General features: G+C 46.1%; 1 protein-coding gene across 6 annotated transcripts in view; it reads right to left on the bottom strand.

Annotated features, from left to right (window-relative positions):
- Positions 1–1,274: 1,274 nt before the first annotated feature.
- The window catches only part of opa1 (OPA1 mitochondrial dynamin like GTPase), a 30,341-nt gene continuing 19,745 nt past the window's right edge, over positions 1,275–11,870 (bottom strand). For all 6 annotated transcript variants that reach the window (XM_068604137.1, XM_068604141.1, XM_068604138.1 and 3 more), the window contains 2 exons: positions 2,259–2,324; positions 1,275–2,147 (listed from right to left, as the gene is read on the bottom strand). In XM_068604137.1, coding sequence (XP_068460238.1) covers positions 2,260–2,324 — 65 coding nt within the window. In that variant the 3' untranslated portion in view covers positions 1,275–2,147; position 2,259. The remainder of the gene's footprint in view (positions 2,148–2,258; positions 2,325–11,870) is intronic.

Below are 11,870 nucleotides of genomic sequence, written 5' to 3'. Positions count from 1 at the left end.
GCCTCAGGTGATGGAGTGAGGACGAGGCCTTCCTCCTCCTCCTCTTCCTCCCTCTGAGCAATGTGGAGATGCAGCAACCGGGCTCTTGTGAAAGATCAGCGATGCTACGAGGACGACGACCTCTGGACTCGTAGTCAGCCTGGAGGTCAGCGGCTGCAGCCAAACGCTCTGAACTTCAGACCTGAAGCAGAAGCCTCGTGCATGGAAACACACAAGCAACACAACTCTCCACGACTGTATTGAAGTAAACATTAATTGGAGGGATTTCCATGAAATGTCGTCGTTCAGTGTTTGGGACTCGTTCTGCTCGCGGCATCGTGAGGTCACAAAGAAACATTTCCATGACCGCTGAGCAAATGGATCATTGACGGTCCAAAGCTACTGAACAGTTTGTTTTGTGCACGTTCAAGACATGTTTGTGTTAAAGGTTCAGATGAAGGTTGAACTGGAATGAAAAAGGTCAACTTCATTTGTCCATTTTATTTTATTCTCCTTAACACAAATTTCATAAATAATCCACGTGATGGAGCGCACCATGCAAACATTACTTTCTACAACATAAAACATTGTTTTGAACAAACAGATGTTGTTACACAAGTTGTTCACTCTGCACACGTGTGCTGCACATTACAGTCGCTGCATGACTTCAACCTGTACACAACGTCTAGTGTCTGTGTGCATGTACGTGCACACACACATACACACCAATGGCTGGAGGAGTGACGCAGTCGGTTACCTCTTTGGGTCAAACAGACAAGCGAGAGAGCGAGAGGACGTCCAGGTGAGTGATGAAGAGGAGAACGTCCGAGAGGAGGAAGGAGTGAAAGCTTCATGTTGAGGAAACGTCCAGAGAATCAGGACAACAGAACGTTCTCAGTTTAAAAGTTCAGGCTCCGACTTTGAGGAAAACTTCTTCTCGTGTCAGAGATGTTTCATCGAGGTCTGATCTTTATGACCTGCCACCGGAAGGAGACGTGCACGTGCACGTGCGCATGGACGTCACCGTTAAACCATCAAACGTGATGCAGCTTGGAAACACGAGGATTACCCACAATGCCCTGCGTCACGACGCCAACTGATCCAGACGGATGCAGCGCTGGAGACGTCGAGGGAAACGACGGCCGCGTCACAACTGCAGAACTAATGAAATGTACAGTTCACTCAATAAATAATGAGATATTAACTGATTATGCAAAGTGGCTTTTGAGAGACAATGATTATTACTGCAGCTCTTAGTTTAATAATGTGTCTCATTAATAAAGAAGCATCCTGCATTTATGTTTGATTACATTTATGACTGTCCACAGGGGGTCTGCCTGTTTGGAAGCAGTATTCTATGTATTCAACATGGGGAGAGTATAAAGTACGTGTTAAAGTACAACGATGAAGTGGAAACATCACAAACACGGCAGCAGGTTTATTAAACCATAAACCATGAGTCAAATAAAAGCCCATGACATCAGAAGAAGTAAAGCTGTACATGCTGTCGTCTCCTTGGAGTTACAAAGGGAGAAAGCTGCTTCCTCCTCTTGAAGGATGAAGGTTAAAGGATGAAGGATGAAGGTTAAAGGTTAAAGGTTGAAGGTTGAAGGTCGAAGGATGAAGGTTGAAGGTTGAAGGTTAAATGATGGAGGTTAAAGGTTAAAGGATGGAGGTTAAAGGTTAAAGGTTGAAGGATGAAGGTTGAAGGATGAAGAATGAAGGTTGAAGGTTAAAGGATGAAGGTTAAAGGTTAAAGGTTGAAGGTTAAAGGGCGCATGCAGCATGTGGAGAGTTGACTGCTGCTTGGAGGAAAACTCAAGTGCTTTGGATCTAAGAGCAACTGAAAGGAGCCGGTACATGTGGAATAAGTACAAGTCTCTGTACTTTGTGTCGTGGTGAACGTTAGGAGATGAAGGGATGAAGCTCAGTGAAGACACACACTCTTCATCACATGGGGGAGATGAACGTGAAGCTTCTCTTGTTGCTGCAGAAGTTTCCTCTTCACAGGACAAGAGGCAGAAAAGAGCTTCAGAGCTTCAGGTCCATCTCGTCTTCAGACTCAAAAAGGAAATTAAAATCAGACGAGTGGTCGGGATGAATTTACACATTTGTCTTTTTTTCCAGTGCATTTCTTTGTTGTAATCCATGAATGTATTTTAATAGTTCTGTAGAGAAAAGGGGAAGAAGGAACAATAGATCATATTTACATACAGCGCATAAAACTATGATACTACTTTGATCATGTACAATTAACAAGTTTCAGGAGAGACAAATACCTCATTTCTCCTTGTGAAGAGCTTCGATGAACGATTCCAGCTTCTCCTGAATCTCTCGGACTTTTTCTACAGAAAAGCACAACAAGTAGATCGTTAGATAGTCAATCTATGAAGAACACTCTGCTTCAGATGATGAAGAGCACTGTTCTGCATCATCTGAAGAGTACTTGCTGATGCACACGAGACCAGAACATCTCACATGAACGAGGACTCTACTGGAAAACAGTCACTTCTGTTCACGTTCACTCTCCTTCAGTGCGGCGAGCGCAAGAGACGAGCGCGTCGCCAGAGGAGAGCGAGGAGAGCGAGGAGAGCGAGGAGAGCGAGGAGCGCGAAGAGAGCGAGGAGCGCGAAGAGAGCGAGGAGAGCGAGGAGAGCGAGGAGAGCGAAGAGAGCGAGGAGAGCGAGGAGCGCGAGGAGCGCGAGGAGAGCGAGGAGAGCGAAGAGAGCGAGGAGAGCGAGGAGAGCGAGGAGAGCGAGGAGAGCGAGGAGCGCGAGGAGAGCGAGGAGAGCGAAGAGAGCGAGGAGAGCGAGGAGAGCGAGGAGCGCGAGGAGAGCGAGGAGAGCGAGGAGAGCGAGGAGAGCGAAGAGAGCGAGGAGAGCGAGGAGAGCGAAGAGAGCAAGGAGAGCGAGGAGAGCGAGGAGAGCGAAGAGAGCGAGGAGAGCGAAGAGAGCGAGGAGAGCGAGGAGAGCGAGGAGAGCGAGGAGAGCGAAGAGAGCGAGGAGAGCGAAGAGAGCGAGGAGAGCGAAGAGAGCGAGGAGAGCGAAGAGAGCGAGGAGAGCGAAGAGAGCGAGGAGAGCGAGGAGAGCGAAGAGAGCGAAGAGAGCGAGGAGAGCGAGGAGAGCGAGGAGAGCGAGGAGAGCGAAGAGAGCGAGGAGAGCGAGGAGAGCGAGGAGAGCGAAGAGAGCGAGGAGAGCGAGGAGAGCGAAGAGAGCGAAGAGAGCGAGGAGAGCGAGGAGAGCGAGGAGAGCGAGGAGAGCGAAGAGAGCGAGGAGAGCGAGGAGAGCGAGGAGAGCGAGGAGAGCGAAGAGAGCGAGGAGAGCGAGGAGAGCGAGGAGAGCGAGACTGAAGCGTCTTCATCGCTGATTCAACAGAAGTCAACACGGCTGCAGCTGCAGGCCGCCGGCTCTGCAGCTTCACGTCACCTCGATAATCCGTCTGGATCTCCTCAACAAGCTCAACACGCTCTGCAGAGCAAACCAGCGCTGCTGCGACTTCCTCACCGTCACCTTCACCCTCATCTTCACCATCCATCAGCCACACGAGACGCTCAGAAGACCTCTAGTCATTATTTATCCAAACGACGGCTTCGTGAAAACAACTTTAAAGACGTGTCGTCCTCAGGGAGACGACTTGTGTTTCCAGAGCTTCAAGTTTCCACTTCAGGCACAAAGGTGATCAGAAGTGTGTGTGTGTGTGTGTGTGTGTGTGTAACTAAACACTGGACTCGGGGACGTGTGTGCAGCCCCTTTGATGAGAGCACGGCTGCTAAAGTATCCTTTACACACACACACACACACACACACACACACACACACACACACACACACACACACACACACACACACTTTTGTTCACCTTCCTACACTTTGAGACTGTTAACACACTCAGGCAACATGGTGGGCGCGAGGAGGAGATGACACACCTGATGGAGGCTTTGGGGTGGTGGAGGGGCTGACACACACCTGATGGAGGCTTTGGGGTGGTGGAGGGGCTGACACACACCTGATGGAGGCTTTGGGGTGGTGGAGGGGCTGACACACACCTGATGGAGGCTTTGGGGTGGTGGAGGGGCTGACACACACCTGATGGAGGCTTTGGGGTGGTGGAGGGGCTGACACACACCTGATGGAGGCTTTGGGGTGGTGGAGGGGCTGACACACACCTGATGGAGGCTTTGGGGTGGTGGAGGGGCTGACACACACCTGATGGAGGCTTTGGGGTGGTGGAGGGGCTGACACACACCTGATGGAGGCTTTGGGGTGGTGGAGGGGCTGACACACACCTGATGGAGGCTTTGGGGTGGTGGAGGGGCTGACACACACCTGATGGAGGCTTTGGGGTGGGGGAGGGGCTGACACACACCTGATGGAGGCTTTGGGGTGGGGGAGGGGCTGACACACACCTGATGGAGGCTTTGGGGTGGTGGAGGGGCTGACACACACCTGATGGAGGCTTTGGGGTGGTGGAGGGGCTGACACACACCTGATGGAGGCTTTGGGGTGGTGGAGGGGCTGACACACACCTGATGGAGGCTTTGGGGTGGTGGAGGGGCTGACACACACCTGATGGAGGCTTTGGGGTGGTGGAGGGGCTGACACACACCTGATGGAGGCTTTGGGGTGGGGGAGGGGCTGACACACACCTGATGGAGGCTTTGGGGTGGGGGAGGGGCTGACACACACCTGATGGAGGCTTTGGGGTGGGGGAGGGGCTGATAGGCTCTGCAGCAGGTGTGGAGTGAATGAAACACGAACCCGCGGCCGTCATTCCAGAACGCCACCGGGCTCAAAGGCAGCGGGCAGAGTTCAGCCGCGTGTGCTGCGTTACGACCGCAACGACACGCTCGATCCCAGCCAATCAGAGTAGGGTTACCGACACCTGTTGGGTCTGAAGAGGAGCTGTGCGGTGTGGCGCTTTAGTTGGTTACCGACCGTCACGTCATCTAAACGTTGGAAACCCCCGGCTCTGGCTTCAAAGCCTCCCAGCAGGAAGCGGCTGAGAGACGGCGCTCTGCAGCTGGGACGCGTCACACCAACATGGAGCATCCTGACGATTGGGCACCGACACCACGCGCTCCTCAAGTCACCGGGTCACATCACTTCCTTCGTTACATTAGGATATTAGAAACATTATTCCATGTCTCCGCTACCACGCGTACTTTATTCACGTTTAAAGTAAAAGTTTGAATCAGTTCAGTCACAAGGTCTGCAGCACTAAACACAGAAACGTTCCCTTCCAGCGGGACGAGGAACGACTTTGAAACGAGCTTCCAGCAGGTGATGTGAACGGATCCAAAAATATTCTGGATAAAGACTGTGAGAAACGTATTTATCTCTTCACACCATCTGTTTGCCACAAAAAGACAGCAGCGAGAGGAAGAAAAGGCTGAAACGAGGCTGAAACGAGGCTGAAACGAGGCTGAAACGAGGCTGAAACGAGGCTGAAACGAGGCTTCCTGCGCTCCGTCCAGAGGAAGAGTCGCCGCTCAGCAGGAAGAAAAGTGCTTTTAGCTGCTGTTTACCCAAAAGATGAAACATGCAGCTTCATCTGGCCATGAATATTCCCATAATCCTCTGGCCTCTATCCCAGAGGCCCCTTCTTTAAGATGCTGTGTGTGTGTGTGTGTGTGTGTGTGTGTGTGTGTGTGTGTGTGTAGGGCCCATTGACAGAAAGAGGAGAGCCTTTCCCTCTAAATTCTCTCCTTCAAGCTTCTCCTGCTGATCTCCACATGGACGGATCGGCTGGAAGACGGAGAGCAGAATCAAATGTACTATATGACACGAGTAAAATGGTGCAGATATAATTTAGATTCGAGTGTAAAGAGTCTGGAAGCTCACAATATTAAATATGACATAATTTGGGAACACACTGGGAAAGTGCACTTCTCACAACACAGAAGTACTTTTACAGCACGACACACAAAACACAATTTCTATGAGGCAACAAAACAGCACCAGAGGACTGCTGAGAGGCTTTGAGAGAGAACACACACACACACACACACACACACACACACACACACACACACACACACACACACACACACACACACAGTAGTGCCTCGTTAACAGTGCTTTTACACTCAGAGACACACACCTGAACTCGTATTTGTAACCTGAGCGATGAAGAGCCTGCAAGTCGGGGCAGAAACAACAAACTGCACCTGGGAGCAGATTTCTTTATTCTTTCTTTCTCCCGCCGCCGATCGTTCCTCTTTTCCCTCTTTTCCCTCCTTTTCCCTCTTTTCCCACAATAGAGGTTGTGAGGTTTCAACTCTTGTTTCTTTTTCTCTCCCACTTTGTCGACAGAGAGCTAAAGAGAGAGAGAGACGGTCAGCTGGACTGAGTTTGACAAGCGGGGCAGAGCGATGGAAACGACGGACGGACGGTTGGACGGATGGATGGACGGACGGACGGATGGCTGGATGGATGGATGGACGGACGGACAGATGGATGGACGGACGGACAGATGGATGGACGGACGGACAGATGGCTGGATGGATGGACGGACGGATGGATGGACGGATGGATGGACGGATGGATGGACAGACGGATGGATGGACGGACGGATGGACGGACGGACGCATGGATGGATGGACGGATGGCTGGATGGATGGACGGACGGACGGACGGATAGACGGATGGATGGACAGACGGATGGATGGACGGACGGATGGACGGACGGACGCATGGATGGATGGACGGATGGCTGGATGGACAGACGGACGGACAGATGGCTGGATGGATAAACGGATGGATGGATGGACAGATGGATGGATGGACGGATGGATGGACAGACGGACGGACGGATGGCTGGATGGATAAACGGATGGATGGATGGACGGACGGATGGACGGACGGATGGACGTGACGGATGGATGGACGGACGGACAGATGAACAAACGGACGGATGGCTGGATGGACGGACGCATGGATGGATGGACGGATGGCTGGATGGATGGACGGATGGACGAGGACCCGTGGTATGAGATGGCTGACCTGTGAGGTCGGGTCATAGTTTGGGTTTGCGGCGGTCTGACCTTCTGTCTTTTAAAGAGCGGGTGATGGAATGAGGGATGAAGGTTTCATCATGCAGTGAGAACGGCTGCTTCCTCGACAGAGATACATCAAGTTTCACACACAGTGCATACACAAGTCTCTCTTCTTGTGCAACGTGGCTTGAAACAGAGTGTGTGCTTCCACATGGAGTGCCCTGAACCTCTGATAACATTTACAGTTGTAGAAGGTTGTGTTGAAGCCTTGCTGCAATGCACGACATCACGCGGCTTCAGGTGTGTTCTGAGGTTTGTTCAAAACAAAGATGGCAGTCACAGAAGAGGTTAGCGTAGCTGCTTCAGTAGCATAAGTTATATCTTCAATGATAGAAGAGCAAAAAACAGCGATGAAAGTAAAAATGCTTTTGCTCTTCTCCAGACTGGCTTCAGTACAGTTTGATTGACATATGGCTTCAGTTCAGTTTGATTGACATATGGCTCCTCCAGTAACCTGCAAAGTGCTGCGCAATGTGCAGTAAATACAACGGCCGCGTGAATAAAGCTTGACCCAACAGTAACGCAGTTGGCCAATGCACGATTCATTTAGGATAAAAGCAAGACTTTCATAGATATTTCCACACCAGCACCACAAGTGGAAAAAGTGTTTGCAGATACAACTTTTTAATAGGAACTTTTGCTGAAAATACTTTTTGCCCTCAAAAGCTCGCTCACTTTGGTGCTTTGAGGCGTGTCACAGAATCAGCCCATCAGCTAATGCAGTTCAGACTGACTTTAGACGGATGGTCCCACATACTGACGCCCACGCACTCGGGTCTACGCTGCAACGTGTCAGACATCTAATGACCCGGATCCTCCACTCAGCCACTAACTCAACCAGACACATGGACAAAGCTTTAACTCTGAAACACACACTTTCTTGGTTGGAGGACAAGAGAAATCAGCCATATTCTGTAAAAAAAAAAAAATAGGGCTTCGTGATACAACCATGCAGAATAAACTGTAGGTATGAGTTCAACAAAATGACTGGTGTTGGATACCAGAGATGTATTAATGGTGACCTTAGACCCTAAAAGCATGGTACCAGAGATGTATTAACATATTTCTGAAACTCTTTTTATGAAAAGGTTTAAATTCCAACCATTGTACAATATTCAGACTATTTGATGTCAAAACCTGAGTGCTGTGTTCTGTCCTGTGTCGCTGCTGAAGTTTCTCTCGGACACAAGTAAGAGAACTGGTAAAAAAAACAACTCTTGCATCTCAATCTAAAAAACACATTAAAAACTCAGCAGGTGTGAAAGTAAAAATGAGTGAAGAATTGATTTAGTGGGGAACAAACCTTACAGGTAACTTGTGTGCGAGCACAGGTGTGTTTCTACCTTCTAGACCTCATGAGTCCAAACTCAGTCCCAGAACCACCAGTGAGCCTCTGCTGGGAAGCGGACATGACATCACTCTCTGGGTTACGCCTGGACCTGCCCGGCCTTGAAGGACTCCCAAGGCCAGGCAGGTCCAGACAAGAACTGTGTGTGTGTGTGTGTGTGTGTGTGTGAGTGTTGGTCTACTTGAAGGCACAGTATGCATCCTGTTCCATTATGACTTTACACGTTTCCAATGGTAGTGACAGAAAGTCAGGGGTGTGTGTGTGTTTTCTCAAGGCGATAATTGAGTCAAGCAAATAAATCATGCACAGACCAAAAGTCTTGCATCATTCATTTGTTACAACAGGAGTCGCCTATCAGCAGCCAGGAAGTCCAGACAGGAAGCGGTAGAGGCCGTGTGCACCTGTAGGAGCTTAAACCTAGACACCTCTTTCAGGTTCATGTTTGATTGGTGTTGCTGTGCAAACATTCAACTGGATTCTGGACAGAGAAGCATATCCGTTGTCTTTGCTTCCTGCTGCCAGAGAGCAGACATACGTCCAATAATAACGTCATCATAAAGTCATACAGGCAGGATTTCTGCAAGTAGCAAAAACTAATTTAAAACACCTTTAAAAGCAGTTCACACTATGTGAAAATGAAAATCCCATAACTATTAGAGTTTGAGAACAACCAATGAAAAAGAGCTCCAGTCTTGACTTAAGCCACGTTCATGAGACATTTGAAAAAGATGACTGAAACCATGTTCATGAAACATTCAATAAAGATGACTTAAGCCACGTTCATGAAACATTCAATAAAGATGACTTAAGCCACGTTCATGAAACATTCAATAAAGATGACTGAAACCATGTTCATGAAACATTCAATAAAGATGACTTAAGCCACGTTCATGAAACATTCAATAAAGATGACTTAAGCCACGTTCATGAAACATTCAATAAAGATGACTTAAGCCACGTTCATGAAACATTCAATAAAGATGACTTAAGCCACGTTCATGAAACATTCAAAAAAGATGAATGAAGCCACGTTCATGAAACATTCAATAAAGATGACTTAAGCCACGTTCATGAAACATTCAATAAAGATGACTTAAGCCACGTTCATGAAACATTCAATAAAGATGACTTAAGCCACGTTCATGAAACATTCAATAAAGATGAATGAAGCCACGTTCATAAAACATTCAAAAAAGATGACTTAAGCCACGTTCATGAAACATTCAATAAAGATGAATGAAGCCGCGTTCATGAAACATTTAATAAAGATGACTTAAGCCATGTTCATGAAACATTCAATAAAGATGACTTAAGCCACGTTCATGAAACATTCAATAAAGATGACTTAAGCCACGTTCATGAAACATTCAATAAAGATGAATGAAGCCACGTTCATGAAACATTCAAAAAAGATGAATGAAGCCACGTTCATGAAACATTCAATAAAGATGACTTAAGCCACGTTCATGAAACATTCAAAAAAGATGACTTAAGCCACGTTCATGAAACATTCAAAAAAGATGACTTAAGCCACGTTCATGAAACATTCAATAAAGATGACTTAAGCCGCGTTCATGAAACATTTGATAAAGATGAATGAAGCCGCGTTCATGAAACATTTGATAAAGATGAATGAAGCCGCGTTCATGAAACATTTGATAAAGATGAATGAAGCCGCGTTCATGAAACATTTGATAAAGATGAATGAAGCCAATTCCAATCCAGACGACTTGAGTGTATTTTTCATTCGTTCTTGTTCAAGCACAGATCTGCGTACTCAAATGTACAATTATTTTAAACAATAACAATAATATGATCAAAATCTGTCTTGTCTCGTAAAACAAGTTGTTTGTAGTCAAAGGATCTATACTGGGCAAAGTTTTAACATTTAACTGACACATGAGTTTTCTTCTTTTGTTGTTGTTTACCTTAAAGATTTAAGTTAAAGACCAGCAATTGATTAACTTTATACAAAAGTGCTTTTCATGTTTTCCAGGTTAGTTCTTCTGATTCGGTGAAAAAAGTCCAGATTGAATTAATGTTCAGTCTCATGAGATTTAAACCTTAATGTTCAGTCTCATGAGATTTAAACCTTAATGTTCAGTCTCATGAGATTTAAACATTAATGTTCAGTCTCATGAGATTTAAACATTAATGTTCAGTCTCATGAGATTTAAACCTTAATGTTCAGTCTCATGAGATTTAAACCTTAATGTTCAGTCTCATGAGATTTTAACCTTAATGTTCAGTCTCATGAGATTTAAACATTAATGTTCAGTCTCATGAGATTTTAACCTTAATGTTCAGTCTCATGAGATTTAAACAATGTTCAGTCTCATGAGATTTAAACATTAATGTTCAGTCTCATGAGATTTAAACCTTAATGTTCAGTCTCATGAGATTTAAACCTTAATGTTCAGTCTCATGAGATTTAAACCTTAATGTTCAGTCTCATGAGATTTAAACATTAATGTTCAGTCTCATGAGATTTAAACCTTAATGTTCAGTCTCATGAGATTTAAACCTTAATGTTCAGTCTCATGAGATTTAAACCTTAATGTTCAGTCTCATGAGATTTAAACCTTAATGTTCAGTCTCATGAGATTTAAACCTTAATGTTCAGTCTCATGAGATTTAAACATTAATATTCAGTCTCATGAGATTTAAACCTTAATGTTCAGTCTCATGAGATTTAAACATTAATGTTCAGTCTCATGAGATTTAAACATTAATATTCAGTCTCATGAGATTTAAACATTAATATTCAGTCTCATGAGATTTAAACATTAATGTTCAGTCTCTCATGAGATTTAAACCTTAATGTTCAGTCTGCAGTTAACGCATGATCAAATAATTAACACGTTAAAGGGTTGCTGCGTTAAAGCTGCGTTAAAGCTGCGTTAAAGCTGCGTTAAAGCTGCGTTAAAGCTGCGTTAAAGCTGCGTTAAAGCTGCGTTAACTTGCCCTGATATACACACAAATACACACGCATGAATCATATTTTTAGTTAGTTCTAATTAGTATTTTTTTTAATGTTTTTTCATTCCCTACAATTTAGATCATGCAAGAATTTTATGGGTTTTAGCATTTGTTGGTGTAAATGAGAGATGGTGGCGTGTGTGCAACATGTACTTTGAAGTAGGTGTGTGTAAATTATGCTTGTGTGTGTCTTTGTGGTGACAGGAACTATGATTAGGGCTGTGTGTGTGTCATACAGAGAGTTCAGCTATGGCAGCACGCCTTGCATTCTGCTTTGTGAATACAGACTTTGCTTTGCAAGCAGAGTTTTGCTGAGTCAGACCAAAGCAGACGACTCGTGTTGTACTCTCTGTAAATAGGAGCCTTCAGTAAGGAGACAGGTGAAAATTAGCGGATATGTAGGACCCACCTCCAAGAAACTTATTTTAAAACTTACCAGCAGTGCAGAAATATTACATGTGCACAGTGTCGTTGTGAAACACCACATCCCACACCTCAATGCTTTTCAAC

This window comes from Clinocottus analis, unplaced genomic scaffold, assembly GCF_023055335.1.
Source record: "Clinocottus analis isolate CAN_PGR_092001 unplaced genomic scaffold, fCliAna1.0.p SCAF_62, whole genome shotgun sequence".
NCBI classification, from domain to species: Eukaryota; Metazoa; Chordata; class Actinopteri; order Perciformes; family Cottidae; genus Clinocottus; species Clinocottus analis.
This window is presented reverse-complemented; position numbering and strand designations above follow the sequence as displayed.